Source organism: Carassius auratus, chromosome 6, assembly GCF_003368295.1.
Source record: "Carassius auratus strain Wakin chromosome 6, ASM336829v1, whole genome shotgun sequence".
Taxonomy (NCBI): domain Eukaryota; kingdom Metazoa; phylum Chordata; class Actinopteri; order Cypriniformes; family Cyprinidae; genus Carassius; species Carassius auratus.
In genome coordinates this window covers 4,631,405-4,653,413 of record NC_039248.1, presented here as the reverse complement: position 1 = coordinate 4,653,413, position 22,009 = coordinate 4,631,405, and the positions used below count along the sequence as shown (strand labels likewise).

The window sequence follows — 22,009 nt, the reverse complement described above, 5'->3', positions numbered from 1 at the left end:
TTTAGTCTGTAATCAGGGCAATATCGAAATTGAAAGATTTCCACGTCGCATATCTCAGTGACACGTATTCGAAGCAAATAATAAAGCCATTAACAATTAATTAATAAATAAATAAACACGCTTGTAGGTTACTGGATGCGTATTTTATCATCGGTAATTATACGAAAATGTCATTTCGTGTCCCTCATAATCTCTAAAGTGTAAAGTGTTCTACTCAAAATTGGTTATTCTAAAGCTATTCTCAAAGCTATCTATATTCATAAAATAAAACGTCTATAATGTAATATAAATTGAAGTTTTTAGACTTTGCTTGTCGATGATGGGCGTCACGTAATATCGCGATATTTGGGATGCGGAAGTTCATGTCAGATGATTCAGGTCATGTGGTGTAGTATCTCGATTAGACGTTCTTTAAACAGACTCTGTGTGTAGTGTTAGTCAATAACAATTCATTTGAATCTCTGCGCGAATACATCTATCGTGGAGACGCTTCTTTCAGCATGCAGAACGTCATAAACTCGGTGAAAGGCACTGCTTTGGGAGTGGCGGAGTTTTTAACGCCAGTTTTGAAGGTAAGGCGATGAGTGTTAGCATGATCCTGTAGCTGCAGCATTAAACAAGGGGTTTAATGAGTGTAAAATGCGAGCATTTAACTGTAAGCAGATATGACTGAACCTATGCTGTATTAATGTCAGCAGAGATCAGTACGAGCAGGTGTGCATGTCACAACATTAGAAAACTAGCAACCTGTCAGATGGCCCAAAGTTCAATAGACGCCATATATATTTGACTGTGACATATAATTTAGGAAATAAAAGTTTGGAATTGCACGGAATTTGAAATGAGATTTAGTTAAGACCATAAATATGTAATGTTTTCTTCGTGGAATGATGCATAGGATGCCACATCACTCAAAGTTATGTCAATTGTGAAACAACACTGTGAACAGCAGTGCATGCTAATCTATAGACTCTCATTTACTGTAAAAATTGTTTAATGTTAGAACTAAAATGTATTTGATTTTTTTTTTCTTTTAACTTGTTATAATGGATGTGCATTGTTATGAATTATGTTAAACTTAATTGCATAGACAATATATACATGAATGCATGAACTGATCAAATGTATTGTGTGAATGCAGTGTAAGTAGCTATGAATTAAAGCATCTACAAAATGCATACATGTAAATTTAGATGTGAATGTATTGCTACAATTTACCACTATAAATTAATTTACATATACTCTAAACGATGACATTTTGTGCAGTGCAAAACATAAATTTTTGGGCCATATCTATGTTAACCGACATTTAAATGAGCAAATAAGGAAGGGATAGTTTGTCAACTGGCATTTGAGATGGCAAAGCTGTGTCACACACCCAGGCCATCTACATTGTTCAATCCTGTTATAAAGACTAGTTAGAAAATGTAAATCATTTTGATGTATCTCCCTTTTCCAGGAATCTAAGTTTAAAGAAACTGGGGTTATAACTCCAGAGGAGGTGAGTGTGCATTCTGATTTTGCTACGGTCTGAAATACTTTTTACACACAGTGTTTCAAGAACAACAGTGTTTTTGTGTTCTGTACAGTTTGTTGCAGCCGGAGATCATCTGGTTCATCACTGTCCCACATGGAAATGGCAAGAAATCATACACACACACACACACACACACACACACACACTAGGGTGACCACCTGCTAATAAGCCCAAGGGGGGACAAGGGGTATGTTTCTGAGGGACAATGCGGGACACCCCGTGGGCAGAGTCACTGATAGTGGTTTACCCATTTCTAGCACATACCACCTTACATGGTATATTAATAATGCCCTTTTCCCCTAAACATTGACAGATGCACTTACACTTACGATTTGATTTAGCTATTTTATTTGTTTTTCATTACAATTTATTCACTTTAAATAAATTATAATATAAAATTATAGGATTAAAATGAATTTTAGTTGCTCAACACCACAGGAACAGTTAAAAAAAAAAGTCTAACATCACAACTCAAGGGAAGGGAATTCACTCATTCACTAATCCCTATATAGTGTGTGGCAGTTGAGTTCACTATATCAGGAAGGAGTGAACAAATAAATAAGTGAACGGATTCGGACAGTGACGTATAGCCTACCCTGCGCGTGAGACTTGGAGCTGTTGCAAAAACATTGCCATGTGTACTTATATATTACATGTACCTAATTTTAGAAAATAATACTAATAGCAATAATACTCAAAATTACTTTATATTGCACTTATACATACCTCCCGCGTCAGCTTTGTGGTTTCATCGATGGTATATAGTAATAATATATATATATATATATATATATATATATATATATATATATATATTTTTGTAATGCTTTTATGTTCATAATCATTAATTGCTATTAAAATAACGTACCGAGAACAAAAATAAACACACATAAACGTTCATAATTATGTATTTATTACTTTTAGTATCTTGACACTGGCTCAAGCAGCGTTTTGAGCTCAGATAAGATGGTTGTTGATGGTCCTCAGGCGACTGTTAATTTTACATCGGAATACACTACCTGTTATTAACGGAAAAATATTAATTATCCACCAAATTATCATTTTTGTAAGTTAACAACGATGCCACCTCAGTAAATTAGTCAAATAGTAAACGGAGTTATTGTCTACATAACATATTTTAATATAAATAATGTAGGAAAAACGTTAAAACAGAAATAATAAAGATGTAAACTTCATCTCTCATTCAAACTCGCTCGTGCTGAACTGTCAAGTAGCCTAATGTTCGTTTGGCTGCCTGGGGCGCGAGGATATAGAGCGACCAATGTTTTTTGAGCAAGCATTGATTATGCGTGACACAGTCTCAATTTGCGGGACGCATGAATGGGGCTTTAAACGCTGTGCGCGCACGCGCTACGCGGGACGGGTGGTCACCCTAGTACACACTAATCTTTACATCTGTGCAATAAAAAAAAATTAATAATAATAATAATGTTGCCAAAGGGAGGTTTTATCAGATTTAGATTAAGATTGTTAAATTAAGATGTATTAAATTATTTAAAGTAATTAAATTTAAGCTAAAACAGACTTAAGGTAAACAAACATATTTATTAATTAATTTAAAATCATTAATATTATGTTCCCTCAAGTTGTGTCACTTGGAAAACCTTGATATATGAGGGAATTTTCATAAAAACTGTTATTTTTTAATAAAACTTCACATGACTAATATTATGTAGCTTCCTTTTTTTAATGCCTATTCTCTTTTGTGGCTTTTTACAGTGTTGAGAATAGATTTTCTTTACTTTTAGGGCATCTGGAGAAGAAGCAAAAGTGAAGCCTTATCTGCCCAAAGACAAGCAGTTTCTGTTAACCCGAAATGGTAAAGGAAGTGAAAATATGATTCAGTTTCTCAAACGTACATTCCCAAAGTATAAATCAGTTGTAATTGTTGTGTGAAGCTGTGATGAATGTGCTACAGCTGTTTTGTAAATGTCACAATATGGCTCAGTCCCGTGTTACAAGCGCTGTAAACAGATGGAGTACTCTGACGAGCTGGAGGCCATTATAGAAGAAGATGATGGAGATGGAGGATGGGTGGATACCTATCATAACTCTGGTATGAAACCGAATCTTAAAACACGTTAAAAGCACGTTTTTGTCATGCTTAAGTTTCTGACAGACATACTTATGGACTCTTTTTGTGTTCCTAGGTGTTACAGGGGTGACAGAAGCAGTTCGGGAAATCTCACTGGATAATAGGGTAGGCAGCCTCACAGTAATCCACAAGTAAACCACGCAACTCTAGTCCATCGATTAACATCTTGTAAAGCAAAAAAACTGTGTAGGAAAGGAACAGTTCTATCATTAAGATGTTTTTAACTCTTGCTTCTGGCTAAAATACATATCGTCTATCCGTAACTTTGCTTTCTTCAATTAAGAAATCTGAAGAGAAAAATATACACAGATCAAGCATGCTTTACAAGTGAAAACAGCTCTAAACAAATATGTCGGTGGATTTTAATGTGAGAGGACAACAGGGATGGACTTTTCAGTGGAGGAACTGTAGTTATGAACTACAAACACAGGTTTTCATTAAACAAGACATTAATTGATGATGGACTGGAGTGGTGTGGATTACTGTTTTGTATTTATCAGCTGTTTGGACTCTCATTCTGACGGCACCCATTCACTGCAGAGGTGAGGAAGTGATGTAATGCTAAATTTCTTGAATGCCCTGAGGATGAGTAAATGAGTCATATTGTGTTTATGTAAAATATACTGTATATTGTTTTGGATGTGAAGGACAATATGAATATGAACGTGCAGCCGGGTGCATGTGGAAATGGTGATGAAGATGATGATGACGATGGAGAGCCAGCAGACATGGAAGGTAGCTCTGAATGTTTTCAATTCTTTTTTTATTTTCATGACACATCATCAGTTAGTAGTAACAGCCATAACTGGTAATTGTATACTTTATATTTTATGTTTCAGAATATGAAGAAAGTGGACTTTTGGAGACAGATGAAGTAAGAAATTATCCTGGACATGAGTTTTCAACGTCAAGATTTGCTTTTGCAGAATTATACATATTATACATATACATACATATATAATATTTCATATTCTTTGTTTAGGCAACTCTTGACACAAGTAAAATGACTGATTTAAGTAAAACCAAGACAGAAGCTGGAGGGGAAGATGCCATTCTACAGACAAGAACCTATGATCTTTACATCACATATGATAAATATTACCAGACACCAAGACTATGGCTGTTTGGATATGATGAGGTAACTTTGCTATATTTTGATTTTATGTGATAGTAATGTGATTTGATGTAAGCCTGATTTAGTCTGTTCACTAAAGTGAAGCACATTTTGTTAAAACCCTGCATGTTGTCCTTATTTTTCAGGACAGACAACCTCTAACGGTGGATCAGATGTATGAAGACATCAGCCAGGATCATGTTAAAAAAACAGTCACCATTGAGAATCATCCCAACCTGCCGCCACCTGCTATGTGCTCTGTGCATCCATGCAGGTATATACAAACTTGACATGCATCTACCTCTTATTTACATTTACCTCTCATTTACAGTCAGCAAACTAAAAAGCTGCTCTCTTGATGTTATTCGTCAGACATGCAGAGGTGATGAAAAAGATTATCGAGACCGTGGCAGAAGGAGGAGGAGAACTTGGGGTCCATATGTATCCTTTCTATAAAAAAAAAATAGAATACTATATTAAATGCTTAAGCACATACACTGTTGTTCAAGTCTTGTGTGTGTCTGTGTGTGTGTGTGTGTGTGTGTGTGTGTGTGTGTCTGTAATGTTAATTCCTGTGATGCAAAGCAGAATTCTCAGCATCAGTACTCCAGATTTTCGGTGTCACATGATCCTTAAGAAATCATTCTAATATGCTGATTTGCTGCTCATGAAAACAATGTTGAAAACCGTTCTGCTGCGGAAAAGTTCATATGCGTCTAAGTCTTCACTCTGGTGACTAAATGATGTCTAATATTAGCCAATGGCTAATATATTCTCTGATTTTACTCGCCAGTGTTTGAGTAGGAGGCTAAGTATAAGTTTAGCACAGATATATTTTCACTAGCCAAACACTCTCTGATGGAGTTTCACTCTCCGTCAAGCGATCTGTTATTTTTTTTAGTTCATCATGACTCGCGTCACTTTCTCTGACATGTGAGAAGTGGGCAGAACTAATGAGCAAATGGCAATCTCTTACTATCATCCGTTTTGATTTCAGCAAATCAGTTCCCACGAACGGACAACCTGATTAATATTCATAAATCCAGCAGCTCGAGCATTTATTTACTGTTGTTATTAGTAGAATTCAAATTATTATTATTATCATCATCTTATCAGTATGAATGTTTATTTTTTCCCCCTATTATTATTATTATTATTATTATTATTATTATTTATTTATTTATTTTTCTTTTTTAACAGAAACACTAAATGACAAACAAAGCACTACCACCAGTCCTAAATTCAGTTAAAATGTCTGTGCATTTATAAATGGTTACCAAGTTCATTATAATTACTAAAGTTCTATCATTAAATAGTACTTGATTATCCGGATATCATATTATAATGACTGACTGACTGATGTTAAGAGTGTACTTTCAGGTATTTTAAAAGCTGTGCCATTTTAAAAACGTATACAGTGTGTGTGTGTGTGTGTGTGTGTGTGCGTGTTTGTGTGCATATACTGTGTAGATCGATACTGACACTAAACTTTAGTGTGCCTAAACTACACACATCTTGTAGACTTCTTCCTGATGTTTATGCCATATTGAACAAATGTTTATGTTGGCTCATGAGTAACCTTTTTTTTTTTTTTTTTTTTTTTTTTAAACACAGTTTCCCTTAACCTTAATAACTCCAGGTATCTTCTGATTTTCCTGAAGTTTGTGCAAGCCGTCATTCCTACAATAGAATATGATTACACAAGGCATTTCACCATGTAACTCACTGATACGGCCTCAAATATGACAAGTATTGTAACTGCATTGAGGAAGCAGCGACAATATAAAACTCAATAGAGACACTGTCCTGGAAAGATGCTGGGATTGTTCTGGGAAATGCTTCGGAGAGGTTCTGCTGAGTCTGATGGTTATCCACACACATTAAAATCCAGTTTTCTCTGCTATTCTTCAGCTTCATCTCTGTATTAGCCACTTGCTCTTAATGCTGTCCTGAAACTAAAAGTGTTTCATTTTATATTTACTTTTCAAAAAAACCTATGTGACACATAACAAGACATTCTCTTGTTTTAATGGCAAATAATAAATGGCTGTCAGAATATGTGGGTGTTATTTGTATGATCAGAATCATTTTGTGTGAGCTGAGCTTTTGCTGGTGTTGGACGTGTCTACTTCCATTAACACATTGTTCTTTGAATGTTAGAATCACTGTCTTGAATCGAGACCATTTTTGTGGTAAAACATATTCACAATCCAAAATTAGGCATCTGTATAAGGGATATATACCACAATTATTGTATGTGTGGATTTTAACATATTGTTGACAGTACAAAAGAGAAAGATAAGCTGGAAAGGATGTCATGATGGTCCATAGATAAACATTCAAATTTTACATCATAAATATAAGTCTGTTTAGTCTTTTAAGGTGGTTGAATGCATTCTACGTTTTAATGCAAAACTGAAAAATCATTATGCTCTTAATTGTTTGACCCTCAGTTAATAAAACTCACTTTTTAAGCAGATTTACTATTTGTATTCGCTACTAAGGCTGGAGAAATTCATATAACATATTACATATTACTCTTTAAATATCAAGGGCAGCATTGCCTTAAAGTTTTATTTATATATATATATATATATATATATATATATATATATATATATATATATATATATATGTATGTATTAGGGCCGAGACTCGATTAAAAAAATTTATCTAATTAATTAGAGGCTTTGTAATTAATTAATCGAAATTAATCGCATTTTAATCGCATATAAATATTTGATCTGAGAACAGTGAGAAGTAATTTTTTTTCACATGGATTTATTGTATACCATTGAATAATGACTGAATACATAAGCTTAAGCAACAAAATATTGTTTATTTTTGTTCAACCAAGTCTAGCAGACCAGTGCAATTTTTGCCATGAAGTGTAGCAATAGCATATTTAGAAACAATTTAGAAATAGTACATTTCAGAAATTCAGGAAGCTTATAGGTGCTGGAACCTTCTGTAAAGTTTTTTTTTAAGTAATACACAATTCTGTCAATTACATTCAGAACATTCCAGTCCAACTCTCAATAACCTTGGCCAAAACAATAAAGAATTTAACATAAAAGCTGCAGTAGGGAACTTTTGTAAATATATATTTTTTACATATTTGTTAAACCTGTCATTATGTCCTGACAGTAGAATATGAGACAGATAATCTGTGAAAAAAATCAAGCTCCTCTGGCTCCTCCCAGTGGTCCTATTGCCATTTGCAGAAAGCCAGTTGCACCAAAAAAATTTAATATATAGTTCAACATAAAGTGTAAAGTCCACGCTAGCTGCTTTATGTTTTGTGTTGAGGTGATACTTGAGGTTCGATCATGTGCTGCGGTGATATGCGAGCGCTAGTTGGTGCTCCAGTATAATCGGTCCGCCGAAACTCATCCAGTGAGAAACGTTTCGCGGTTCAAAAATAAGTTAAAAACTATAAATATATATATAAACTATTTTTTTTTTTTTTTTTTTTTTGTGTGTGTGTGTGTAAATATATTGTATGCGGGATTGAGGATACTCTGCTCAAATCTTCTATCTCATCGGGCCCTGTATGATGATGGGCTTATTTTGATTTGCTAATGGTAATGTTTTCTCCAAAATCGTTTTTCATTTTCTATTCATTTTTTATATATATTGTTGTTACAGTTCTGTCTAGCCCGAAAGGATTTATTACGATAACTGCAGTTTGCGGTTACTGTGGCATGAAAGAAAATTAAACTATTCTGGCTGGTGGCTGCGCCATATTAAGTGGGCGGGGCTAGTACGGTGTCGCTCCGCCCATAACTGCTCTCATTGGCTCGGTCACATTCTTAAGGGAGATTTAGAATAAATTAATGTAATTTTGACACTACAGTAACAGGGCACAGTCATAATTCTGCAACCAGAAAGCAGTGAGAAGATTTAACTGCCACATTTCATTTAAAAAACATCCAATGGATGAACATGGAGGCAACCCAATAAACGGAGAAAACAAGCAAAAGGTGATGTTTGTAAAGATAAAAGTATTTGTTAAGTATCTGCGTCAGTTTATTGCAGTGTAAAGGTTTTAAGATGTATTGGTAGTCTGTAATCTTAACTGTGTTATATCAAAGACTATAGAATACAAATTAAAGAGACTTTGGTTATATGCTATATGCTTTTTATAAATTTTAGCTTGAAAAATATCCGATTGACATGACGCCAGCATTTTAAAACCTAACTGACATTGATTACGTCATACTGACTGACTTTGTCTGAGATCGCTCTTTAATTAAAATAGTTTCTAGATTTCCCCTTTGAATTATTGTTTTGCTTTCTCTATTATATCTTTTTTCACTATTCTTTATCATGCAATAAAGCTATGCAATGCTATGCAAAGCTATATTAAACACTAGAAACACTAGAAGTAGCTAGTTACATAAAACTGTAACTAACCAAATTAATCCTAGACAAAATAACGTTAGTTATTATTAAACACACACACACACACACACCTATATATATATATAACCTGTCACTGACATTCTGAACTGTACCTATCCCAGAATTTTGAAATAATTAGTTCTGTATAATTTTTTTTTTTTTTTTTTTTTTTTTTTGAATAGTTTCAGGACCTATTGTTGTTTCCTGTTTGCATCTGATATTTCTATTCAGGTTATACCAATGATTATATTAGAGTTACTTTTAATAGATTAATTCTACCTGTGTGTCAGATTTGTTATAATTTATTGATTTTTTTTCTTTAACACACTTGTTTTCATAGACTTACAGCATGGACTCAAAGAATGAGAATGAAGAGACGACTGAGGAGACTGAGAACAATCTGGTGCCTCATGAAGTGCCAGTCAGTATTTATAGACAGACAGACAGACAGATACATTGGCTGATTGATCCCCCCATAAGTCATTTCTGTAGTTTTTAAGTACAATTATGCTATTATAAAATATGTAAATGGTAATAACAAGGATTGTCCTAATGTTTAGCAGTGTACATGCATACATACTACATGCAATCAGATGTATTTGGTATAAATGAACTGAAGTGCACCTATAGTACATTCATTTTTCTATAGTATATACAGACATCATCATATGTGCCTGCAATGCTTTTGCTTTCAGACAGGAGTTCTGACTGTGCATATAAAGGATTGCAAAGTGTTTCCAAACATATGTATCCTTATATTTCCCAGCATCTCAAAATAAAAAATTTAAATATTTTGCAATTTAAATAATTTTAGCACTGAACTTTTTTTTGTCATCGTTTTCTTTGATCACTTATCCATTCTACACAAAAGACTTTCAGTTTTTTCTCAGGATATCTGTTGGGGGAAAGGAAAAGTGCACCAAGCTTCAAAGCAGCAAAGATGCCAGAGGAGGCAAAGCAGATTTCTCACTTTGCTTTGATGAGTGGAAATACTTCTCCATCCAGGTTTGTCACTACCCTGAATTCTTCCACATTTCCATGGAGTGTTTTTGATGTGTTGGCTGAATTTATGTGTTCTGATCTGATGTTAGAAGATCTGTATCACACAGTTATGTTCGTATTATATACTGATTTGGGAACAACAGTTTAATCCAAAACACTGATAAAAAAAAATTATATTCAGCCATTTTTCAGTTCTCAAAAATGTTGTTTGTGTAATGTGCTTATGTATTTTCATTCAGCTTTATGCCTGTTTTATTTTTATTTTTTTAATTCAGATACCTGAGCAGAATTCCAGTGCTGTGAATCCCAATCAAATCATGGTGGAGCTTCTTTTCTTTGAGCCAGCAGCAAGAGATCCTAAACCAATGGGCAGCGCTTTCTTCAATGTGTTGAAAGTTCTCAATGTATGGCTTTTTTTTTATTTATTTTTTTTTACAAATTCTCAAACCTCCTGATGACTGAAAAATAATGATGAGATTATCGTTATCCAGGAATCCATTGTCAGTCAACAGTTTAATGTGATGCTCAATAAGCAGGTAACCACCAGGTTTACTGTTGTTTGTGTTTGTGTGTGTAAAGAAAAACAACACTTAAATTTGGCATGTAAATTAAATTAACTCTGTTTATAGGCAAGGCAAGGCAAGTTTATTTATATAGCACATTTCATACACAATGGTAATTCAAAGTGCTTTACATAAAAGAAAGTAAAATAATCATGAAGAAAAAAATAACAAAAATAAAACAAGCAATTTTAAAACTTTTAAAATGATTAAAACATTTAAAAACAGTTAGAAAATGATAAAATAATAATAATAAATAAATAAAACAGTGAAAATATAGTGCAATCTGTTCGGACATTGCACAGTGCTCATTCAATAAATGCAGAGCTAAACAGATGGGTTTTGAGTCTAGATTTAAATGTGACTAGTGTTTTAGCACATCTGATCTCTTCTGGAAGCTGATTCCAACTGCGGGCAGCATAGTAACTAAAGGCGGACTCCCCTTGTTTTGTGTGAACCCTTGGTATTTCTAACTGACTTGATCCTAGTGATCTGAGTGCTCTGTTAGGTTTATATTCAGTGAGTATATCTGCAATATATTTCGGTCCTAGGTCATTTAGTGACTTATATACGAGTAAAAGTACTTTAAAATCAATCCTAAATGTAACTGGAAGCCAGTGTAAGTACCTGAGGACTGGTGTGATATGCTCAGATTTTCTGGTTCTAGTCAGAATCCTGGCAGCAGCGTTCTGGATGAGCTGCAGCTGTCTAATGGTCTTTTTGGGAAGGCCAGTGAGGAGCCCATTACAATAGTCCACCCTGCTGGTGATAAAGGCATGAACAAGTTTCTCCAAGTCTTGACTGGAAACAAAACATCTAATTCTTGCAATGTTTTTTAAATGATAGTATGCTGATTTAGTTACTGCTTTGACATGACTACTGAAACTAAGGTCTGTGTCCAGAATCACACCAAGATTCCTGACTTGATTTTTAGTTGTTTGACCCCTAGAGTCAAGGTATGCATTCACCTTGAACGCTTCATCTTTGTTTCCAAATGCAATGACTTCAGTTTTTTCCTTATTTAACTGAAAATAGTTCTGGCACATCCAACTATTAATTTCATCAATGCATTGGCAGAGGGAGTCAATGGGGCTGTAGTCATTTGGAGATAAGGCTAGGTAAATCTGGGTATCATCAGCATAGCTGTGGTAGGCAATTTGGTTCTTTCTCATTATTTGACTTAGTGGAAGCATATTCAGGCTAAACAAGAGCGGTGCAAGAATTGAGCCTTGTGGGACTCCGCATGTCATGGACGTCCACTTAGACTTATGCTCTCCTATACTCACATAATAGCCTCTCCCTTCTAAGTATGAGCAGTCAAGCACACTTTTGAAAAAATATGTGGGAAGTGTGTCAAGACAACAGGTTGATGATTTTAGTTGCTGCACTATGTCTTCCGGAATTTTGCTATCAATTGTTTCAAAAATAGACATAGTATCATTTTGATATTTTGGCCGAATCTGTCTGACCTCTGCATTACTTGAGGATGTGCTAATCGCCTTCCTGATATTTATGATCTTCTCAGAAAAGAAAGAAGCAAACTCATTGCATTTGCTGGCTGAGAGCATTCACTTAGAATCTGACTTGGTGGGTTTGTCAGTCTCTCAACAGTGGCAAAAAGAGTACGAGTTTTATTTAAGTTACTGTTTATAAGGTTTGAGAAGAAATTATGTCTAGCAGTGGCTAATTTCACATTAAAAGCATGAAGGCTCTCTTTATAGATGCTATAGTGAATTTCAAGTTTCGTCTTCCTCCACATCCGCTCAGCTTTTCTGCATTGCCTTTTCATAGCCTGAACTGCTGTTGATCTTCTCCAAACTGATTTCTGTCTGTTTGTTTTCTTACTGACTATTATTGGAGCAATATCATCAATAACATTCTTAACTTTTGAGTTGAAGGAATCAAGGAGAATATCAACAGAGTCTGCAGAAATGCTTGGTGTTAAAGATATAGCCTCCATAAATAGTACATTTGTGTTCTCGTTTATGCATCTCCTTCCGACAGAGACAGATCTAGATTCAGTGGTAGCAGAGATCAATATATCAAAGAAAATACAGAAGTGATCAGATAGTGCTATGTCCTTAGTAACAATGGATGAAATGTTTAGACCCCTACTGATGATTAGATCCAGAGTGTGTCCACCTTTGTGTGTGGGTCCATGCACATGCTGAATCAGGTCCAAAGTGTTTAGAACCGTTATCATTTCTTTTGTAGTTTTGTTTTCTGCATTATCTATGTGAATATTAAAATCCCCTGCAATTGCAAAACAGTCAAACTCTGAGGAAATTATTGATAACATTTCTGTGACCTCTTCAACAAAGGCTGGAGAGTATTTTGGAGGCCTGTAAATAATAATAAACAGAAAGCGTGGGGCACCTTTCAGCACAATCCCTAGATATTCGAAAGACAAGTACTGACCAAATGACACTTGCTTGCATTGATAGACATCTTTAAATAGAGCAGCTACACCCCCACCTCTCCTAACAGTCCTGCAAACACTCATGTAAGTGAAGTTAGGAGGGGCTGCTTCATTTAGGATTGTTGCACTGCAGCTGTCTTCTAGCCATGTTTCATTTAGAAACATAAAATCCAGATTGTTTGTGGTTATAAAGTCATTGATTAGAAATGATTTATTTTTTAGTGAGCGAATGTTTAAAAGTGCTAACTTGATGGCAGTGCTTGGTGTCTTTATATCAATCTTAGTTTGATGCATAATAGGCCGCAGATTAGATGAGTGCCCTTCGGCTTGAGAAGGCCTTAGACTTTCTATCACGTGATAAAACTGAAATAGAAAAAGCTACAGGCACACTGGGTTCCCGCTTGGTCTGTAAGCAATTGTGAATGTTGCTGCTATTATAGCGGGGACCCGTCACATATCACTGAGAGCTGCTATCAGTTGTGTTTGGTTCAACTTCAGCAGATAGAGGGTTTGGGCCCTGGCGTTGTGGCAGCGGTCGGAGAGCTCTCATAGGAACAGGGCCCACAAGCTTTGGTGGTTGGGGGGCCCGCCATTTTTTTGTTGATATCTGCGGGCTAGCAGCGAATGAGTGGGAGAGTTTAGTCCCAACATACAATATATTTTTCTGTGAGAAGCACAGAAGTGGAGATGCTGGAGAGAGGGATAATGTGTCTGGTGAAATGGGCTGTGTCTCTGTTGTTTCCGGTGGCTGTGATGTGTTGTCCTGGCTTCCCTGGCTGTTTTCCAGAAAGTCGTACTTGGGTGGTGAATCTTGTAGCTGTTTTGATACATCACAGTCTGTCAGTGAGGAGCTCTGTGGGCAGGGCTCAGCCGGGATAGTGTCTATCAGCAGTGCTTGTTTTGACTGCGTGGTGTTATCAGTGTCCTTGTGGGATATGTCAACCACATGATGATTCGGACCCGGTGTGTGTGTGCTGAATGGATTGACATACTCTGCTGAAGGATGACAATGGGAGAAGAAGATATTGTCCTTAAACACTCTTGCACCAAGTTTGTTTGGGTGGAGGCCATCTGGTTTAAACAATTGTCTATGGCCCCAGAAAAGATTGAAGTTGTAGATGAAATTGACTCCTTTTGTATTAAAAGATCTTTGTAGCCATGTGTTGAGCCCAAGCAACCGTGAAAACATATTTGTTCCCCTTGCTGGGAGTGGTCCACTGATGAACGACTGAACTTTGAGTCTTTGAAGTGTTTCTGTAACTGACAGAGAAGTCAGTTTTATATTTCATGTTTATTTTATTTTGTTAAAGACCTTTAATTTGAAACTGCTTTGTAGAGAGCTGCTTGAGTTGAGACTTTTATTATGAAAGGCACCGTGTAAGTCAGGAAGTTGTTGTCTACACCGCATGGCAAGCTGAACCTAAAGCTGTAATCCACATTTCTAAAGTGCATTTAAGTTCATTTATTCAACGGAGGTTACAGAAGATATTACCAGATGTAAGATTAAGTTCTCCTTTGGTAATAAGCAGCCAATGAAGTAAGTTTGTCATTTATATTGTATGTGATTATTGTGAATTGTGTTGCTATATGTGAAAAGTGATATACAAAGACCGCAGTTTGCTGTTAGAGTTAATTTAAATCTGTTTGGAAAGTTTACAAAGATAATATTTATTTATTTGATTTATGTATTTATATTCTTTATTGTAATTTTATTTTTGTTTATTTAGTTCTCACGGCATCTTGAGTTGGATGGTTATCCTCATGGTAAACCAGTCAATAAATCGCCTGTCATCAGAGAATCCTTGTGCTCGTGAAATTACTGGGGGGAGCTACAGTGAGAATTCATCTGCTCTTCACGGGTAGGAGAAGGAACGTTTCTGAACAGCAGTTAAGTGAGCATCAAGTTAACTCCAAGTTCCATCATTCTGGATTCTACAAGCATTGTATACACTGGTAACCAAGAACTAAGTGACACGCATATGCACAGAGTTTAAAGACATTGTCAAGTTAAGGCCGACAAGAAGATTAGCACAACCAAGTTCAAGTTAAGGTGCTTGAAGTGGACTTATTCTTGCCATTTGTTAAAAATGACTCTTTAAGTGTTCAGTACATTGTTTGAAGAAGTGTTGGTGTTATGTATTTACCTTTTCAAGTTTAAGTCATTTTTGATCAGGTTTAAAGCTGCAAGTAAGATAATAGTTGTGAAGAATAGCAAAGTGCAATGCCTAAAAATAGTTGAATTTCATTTACAATTTTAATTTTACAGGTGATTGAACTGTTAAAATACTACTTTAACCAGAGTTAACAATCTAAGAAAGAAACATCTGTTTGCCTAAGTTCAGTACAGTTCACGTTACATGTATAATTATTCAATTAGAGTAGTCAGTGTAACTAAGAGATACAAAAATGTCAGAAGATGGTCAGTCTGCTAAGTGTGGCAAAGAAAATATAAAAGATACTGTGCAATCATCACAGCAGCTAGAATCCCAAGAATGTGTAGACACACAAGCATTAGTAGCTGTTGATGACACAACAGAGCAAGAACCACGAAGAAGTCAAAGAGCACGGAAATTTACAGAGAAAGGTAAAGAGTTGCACGATGAAAGGCTGACTAAACTTAAAAATAGCTTTCAACGCTCTTATGAGAAATGGAAGACTCTTGCTAGAGATAGTAGACAAAGACTAATGGGGCATCTCTCCAGTGACATGTTGAACAGCCTCATAGATGCAATCAGTGGTTCTTCAAAGGATGTTAATGTTGTTTATGAAGAATTGCGACAAAATGTGAATCCAGACAGTGATACTCGCCGTAGAGTAGACACTTGTGGAGCAGTCACAAAAATGATAGTTGAGTCTGCATGGAGTCGTCTAGGTGAGGGAGTTAAGGGTCAAGATCCTCTTAGACCAGAAGCATGCTGTATTGATACAGGTTCAGTGTTCTCATCCATAGCCTCCAAATCAAGTCATGGACATTCCAGGTCTTCTCAGTCTATGAAAAATTCAATTTTGAGCTCCAGAGGTTCAAGTTTTTCCTCAGCTAAGAAACAAGAGGCTGCTGCAGAAATTGCTGCAACTGAAGCAACATTAGAAATATTACAGCAACAAGAGCATGAACTGGAAGAACTACAAAGACTTGAGGCTGAAGACAAAAGGAGAATAGCAGAACAAGAAGCTGAAGAATTGAAGCGACGACTAGAAAGAGAAGAAGAAGAAGCTAGGTTACGTGTTAAGATTGAAGCTGAAAATGCTGCTAGACGGAAAGCATTAGAAGACAAGCGCAGAGAGCTTGAGCGCTTGGAGACACTAAAAAGGTTAAATGCTGCAAGGGCACGAATGCAAGTCTACGAGCAGAATGAAGACTCAAAGGAAGAAACAAGAGAGCTACTTCGTGACTGTGCATCGGTAAGAAAGAAACATGTACCAAAGTTAAGCAGCTCAGTGTTACAGAGCATACCTCTACAGGAAGGTGCAACAAAATCATATCAAGAAGCTAGCACTGCAGACCTTGTTAAGGTGTTAGCAGAATCTATCAGCTCAAGTCGTCTTCCTATACCTGAACCTGCAACATTCTATGGAGACTCTCTCAGATTTAGTGATTGGAAAATCTCATTTCAAACTCTGATAGACAGAAAAAACATACCAGTAAATGAGAAGCTTTACTACTTACGCAAGTATGTGGAAGGACCAGCTAATAAGGCCATTGAAAGTTACTTCCTCCTAGGCACGGAGTCCGCATATCAAGCAGCATGGGGTGTACTAGAAGAAAGGTATGGAAACCCATTCGTCATTGCTAAAGCCTTTCGAGACAAGCTTAATTCATGGCCAAAGATTGGTTCCAAGGACAGTCTTGAGCTGAGAGAATTTACTGACTTCCTCAGAGGCTGTGAAGCAGCTATGTCTCAGATTAAGGGTCTTGAAATCCTCAATGATTGTAATGAGAACCAGAAAATTCTTTCCAAGCTTCCTGATTGGTTAGCCTCAGCATGGAATCGTCAGGTCATAGAAATTGAAGAAGAAACTAAGACATTTCCTACCTTCAGTCGGTTTGTAAAGTTTCTTACGCGAGAAGCTAAGATAGCTTGTAATCCAGTGACATCGCTTCATGCACTGAAGCCTAATGAGATCGGAAAGGGAAAGATATCAAGAAATTAGGACACTAGAGCAAAAGTGTTAACGGTACAGTCCAGAGAAAAGGTAGATCCTGTAAAATGTACCTTCTGTGAGAGACTAGGACATAGTATTCACAAATGTCGTAAGTTTATGGAGAAGAATGTTGCAGAGCGAGTGAAGTTTGTCCAAATGAATAAGTTATGCTTTGGATGTTTGAATCCTGGTCATCATTCAAAGAACTGTGAAGACAGGAGTGTCTGTGAGAAATGTCAGAAGAAACACCCATCATGCTTACATGAGGATCGTATCAAGGAAGCAAAGAGGACTCCACAGTCAGGTCAGTCAAAGGAGAAGTTGAAGGAAAGAAACCCAGAGTTGGTACAGAATAAAGATACCGTAAGTGAAGTAACATCTAACAGAGTAATACAGGATGTAAATAATACTCACACCTCTACAATTGTTCCAGTATGGGTATCAGCTACCGATGAACCAACTCATGAAGTTCTGGTATATGCACTTCTTGACACCCAGAGCGATACTACCTTCATCCTGGAAGAGATAGCTCAAGCTCTTGACACAAAGAAGGAATCTGTGCAGCTGAAGCTCTCAACAATGGTATCCAAGAGTACAGTTGTTCCATGCCAGAAGATAATTGGTTTAAAGGTGAGAGGATTTTATTCAGAAAAGAAGATCTCTTTGCCAGTAACCTATTCTAGAGAGTTTATTCCTGCAAACAGAACTCACATTCCTACACCCAAAACTGCAAGAGTGTGGCCTCATCTAATGCATATAGCTGAGAAGATTGCTCCTAAACAAGTTTGTGATATTGGCCTTCTGATTGGATACAACTGCCCTCAAGCTCTTCTTCCTAGAGAAATTGTGTCTGGTAAAGAAAATCAGCCATTTGCTCAAAGAACAGATCTGGGCTGGAGCATTGTTGGCTGTGGCAATTCCTCTGTAGACTACGGGGATGCCATTGGAGTGAGCCATCGCATTATAGTGAAACAAGTGCTGCCAAGTCTACAGTCTTCTCTCAATCTTACAAGTAAAGTTCAGTACATATGTAGAACACAGATCAAGGAAGTGATCACTCCACCAAATGTCATCAAAGCTCTTGAGTCGGACTTCAATGAGAAAGCAGCAGTGGATAGTTGTATTTCTCAAGAAGATTTACGTTTTCTGTCAAAAATGGAAACCGGCATCAGACACAAGGAAGATGGTCATTATGAAATGCCTTTGCCTTTCAAGGAAGACAGACCAAATTTGCCCAACAATAAAGGATGTGCTATTCATCGCCTCAAAAGCTTAGAAAAAAGGCTTAAAAGAGATGAGAAATACTATAGAGACTATGTAGACTTTATGAATGAGACAATTGCTCGAGGAGATGCTGAGAAGGTTCCAGCTGAAGAAACAGATAAAATCCCTGCTTGGTACATTCCCCATCATGGGGTTTATCATCCTCAAAAACCTGAAAAGATCCGTGTAGTCCTTTCCTGGAGAAAGGAGATCTAGAATCCAAGCCACAGGTTTATAGGATGAAAGTACACCTTTTCGGTGCAGCCTCATCGCCCGGGTGTGCCAATTATGGCCTCAAGCATATTGCTGCTCAAGGTCGTGGTTGCTTCAGTGAATCCTCCATTCGATTCATAGAAAGGAATTTCTATGTCGATGATGGGTTGACAAGTGTCTCAACTGTAGATGAAGCTATCAAACTGATGAAGGAAGCAAGAGAACTTTGTAGCACAGGAAAGCTTCGTTTACATAAATTTGTGTCAAGCAGTGAAGAAGTAAAAGCATCAATTCCTCTGGAAGAATGTGCTAAAAGTGTTATGGAACATGACTTGGCTTTGGGTGAGCTTCACATGGAAAGGGCACTTGGTGTGAAATGGTGCATCAAATCTGACAGCTTCCAGTTTAGAGTATTCGTTAAGGAACAACCACTCACTAGAAGAGGAATCCTGTCAACAGTGGCTTCTATATATGACCCACTTGGCTTTGCAGCACCCTTAATTCTTGTTGGTAAGCAAATACTGCAACAGATGTGTCAAGATAAGGTGGGCTGGGATGAACCACTTAAAGAGGAGTTGTTGACAAAGTGGAAAGCTTGGCTTACAGATCTGCGAAACTTGGCTGATGTGAAGATTCAGAGATGTTATCTCCCGTCAACTTTTAAGGAAGTTCAGCGTTATGAGCTTCATCATTTCTCTGACGCTAGTACATCGGGATATGGAGAATGCACATATCTCAGAGCTATTAGCATATCAGGAGATGTTCATTGCTCCTTGGTTATGGCCAAGGCTAGAGTTGCTTCTTCTAAAGTTACCACCATACCAAGGCTGGAGTTATCAGCTGCAGTAGTTGCTGTACAAACAAGTGACTTGCTCAGAAAGGAGCTGGATATAGCCAACCTAGAAGAGTACTTCTGGACTGACTCAAAAGTTGTCCTTGGATACATTAATAATGACGCCAAAAGATTTCATATCTTTGTAGCAAACCGCATTCAACGGATTAAACAAAGCACAGATACTAAACAATGGAGATATGTGACGTCTAAAGAGAACCCTGCCGATCATGCGTCCAGGGGCCTTACATCAGAAGAGCTCATATCCTCCAACTGGTTCACAGGACCAAGGTTTCTGTGGAAGGATGAACTGCCCAGTGATGTTAAGGTGGGAGAGATCATAGACAATGACCCAGAGCTACGGAAAGCTCAAGTTCATAAAACTCAAGCAAAAGAAGAAAGATCATTGCTTGATCGACTTCAGAAGTTTTCAGATTGGACAAGAGTGGTAAAAGCTATTGCAAGACTTAAGAGATGTTCCAGGGAAGTGAAAGGTCTAAGTTCAAGGGTTAATGAAGCCACCAGTATTGAAGAAAGACAGGATGCAGAGCTTACCGTTATCAGAATGGTTCAACAATCAGCCTTTTGTGATGAGATCCAGAGACTCCGGCAACAGAAGGAGATTGAGTCCAGCACAAACAAACTGCATCGCCTGAATCCCTTCTTAGATGAGCATGGTATCCTCAGGGTGGGAGGTCGCTTAGTACATGCTGCATTACACCCACATGTGAAACACCCAGCAATTCTCCCACGACATAGTCATATATCAACATTACTCATCAGACATTATCATGAGCAAGTGTATCACCAAGGGAGAGGAATGACTATAAATGAACTGCGATCAAACGGTTTCTGGATCTTGGGATGTAGCAAAGCAGTGTCTTCATATATCTACAAATGCACTAGGTGCAGGAAACTGAGAAGATGCACTGAAGAGCAAAGGATGGCGAATCTTCCTCAGGAACGTATGGAGACAACCCCTCCTTTCACATACTGCGGGATGGACTGTTTCGGTCCTTTCTACGTCAAAGAAGGAAGAAAGGAGTTGAAGCGTTATGGGCTTCTACTTACATGTATGTGTTCCAGGGCGATCCATGTGGAAATGCTGGATGATTTATCTACTGACGCATTCATTAATGCATTGCGTGCTTTCATTGCCATACGTGGACCTGTACGTCAACTTAGATCCGACCAGGGCACTAATTTCGTGGGTGCAAGACGAGAATTTGCTGAAGCACTAAAGGAAATTAACCAAGAACGCCTAAAGGAGTTTGGCTGTGAATTCATCATGAACACCCCATCAGCCAGTCACATGGGTGGCATTTGGGAGAGGCAAATTCGGACAATAAGGAGTGTTTTGACATCCATTCTGGATCAATCGGCTCAAAGACTTGATAGTGCCTCACTAAGAACATTTCTCTATGAAGTCATGGCTATCGTGAATAGCAGACCCTTAACCACGGAGCATCTGAATGATCCATCAGGTCCGCAGCCTCTTACACCTAACCATATCTTGACTATGAAGACTTCAATAATTTTACCACCACCTGGAGAATTTGTCAAGGAAGACCTTTACCTTCATAAGAGATGGCGTAAGGTGCAGTATTTAGCGAATGAGTTCTGGTCACGTTGGAAAAAAGAATATCTTCTAAACCTGCAACACAGGCAGAAATGGCACAAGCATCGTAGAAATGTAAAGGTCAATGACATTGTCATTCTAAAAGATGACACTGCTCCACGCAGTCGGTGGAAGCTAGCGAAGGTAACAGAAGTGCACAGTGGTACAGATGGCTGTGTAAGAACAGTGAAGTTGTTGATCAGTGATTCGACATTGGATAAAAAGGGCAAACGTGTTACTAAACCGACTTACCTTGAAAGGCCCATTCAGAAAATAGTTACCCTGATTGAAGCAGATTAAAAGCGTACCTTGTGTCTACCATTCTTTGGGTTAGTCCATAAGATTTTTGAATAAAAGTTGTCACTAAGTTACAAAAAAAAATCACAAGAAAGTGTTTTGGTGGGAGTGTAACTGACAGAGAAGTCAGTTTTATATTTCATGTTTATTTTATTTTGTTAAAGACCTTTAATTTGAAACTGCTTTGTAGAGAGCTGCTTGAGTTGAGACTTTTATTATGAAAGGCACCGTGTAAGTCAGGAAGTTGTTGTCTACACCGCATGGCAAGCTGAACCTAAAGCTGTAATCCACATTTCTAAAGTGCATTTAAGTTCATTTATTCAACGGAGGTTACAGAAGATATTACCAGATGTAAGATTAAGTTCTCCTTTGGTAATAAGCAGCCAATGAAGTAAGTTTGTCATTTATATTGTATGTGATTATTGTGAATTGTGTTGCTATATGTGAAAAGTGATATACAAAGACCGCAGTTTGCTGTTAGAGTTAATTTA

General features: G+C 37.1%; 2 protein-coding genes across 16 annotated transcripts in view; both read left to right on the top strand.

The window, feature by feature from the left end:
* The first annotated feature begins 500 nt into the window (after window positions 1–500).
* atg3 (autophagy related 3) lies at window positions 501–7,241 on the top strand. The gene is made up of 12 exons (XM_026257114.1): window positions 501–572; window positions 1,460–1,501; window positions 1,590–1,639; window positions 3,307–3,377; window positions 3,507–3,614; window positions 3,709–3,758; window positions 4,301–4,388; window positions 4,493–4,527; window positions 4,636–4,791; window positions 4,914–5,041; window positions 5,140–5,208; window positions 6,407–7,241. The coding sequence occupies exons 1-12, from the start codon at window positions 501–503 to the stop codon at window positions 6,486–6,488; spliced, it is 951 nt and encodes a 316-aa protein (XP_026112899.1). The 3' UTR covers window positions 6,489–7,241.
* A 1,301-nt stretch (window positions 7,242–8,542) lies between these two features.
* The window catches only part of LOC113091449 (C2 calcium-dependent domain-containing protein 6), a 20,003-nt gene continuing 6,536 nt past the window's right edge, over window positions 8,543–22,009 (top strand). For 3 of the 15 annotated variants that reach the window (XR_003287348.1, XR_003287350.1, XR_003287349.1), the window contains exon 1: window positions 18,764–21,909. Coding sequence is in view for 8 of the 15 variants with exons in the window: in XM_026257050.1 (XP_026112835.1) it covers window positions 8,703–8,750; window positions 9,512–9,592; window positions 9,867–9,918; window positions 10,031–10,176; window positions 10,449–10,577; window positions 10,665–10,709 (501 nt within the window). In the remaining 7 variants the exon portion in view is untranslated. Of the gene's footprint in view, window positions 8,751–9,511; window positions 9,593–9,866; window positions 9,919–10,030; window positions 10,177–10,448; window positions 10,578–10,664; window positions 10,710–18,763; window positions 21,910–22,009 lie in introns of those variants that run through there. The other 12 variants (XR_003287368.1, XR_003287370.1, XR_003287357.1 and 9 more) reach the window with 10 other exon arrangements.

Coding starts and splice junctions, on each gene's coding strand:
- atg3 (XM_026257114.1), top strand. CDS start 501: ATGCAGAACGTCATAAACTCGGTGAAAGGCACTGCTTTGGGAGTGGCG. Junction 1,502..1,589: donor GGGTTATAACTCCAGAGGAG/GTGAGTGTGCAT, acceptor TGTTCTGTACAG/TTTGTTGCAGCCGGAGATCA. Junction 3,378..3,506: donor GTTTCTGTTAACCCGAAATG/GTAAAGGAAGTG, acceptor AATATGGCTCAG/TCCCGTGTTACAAGCGCTGT.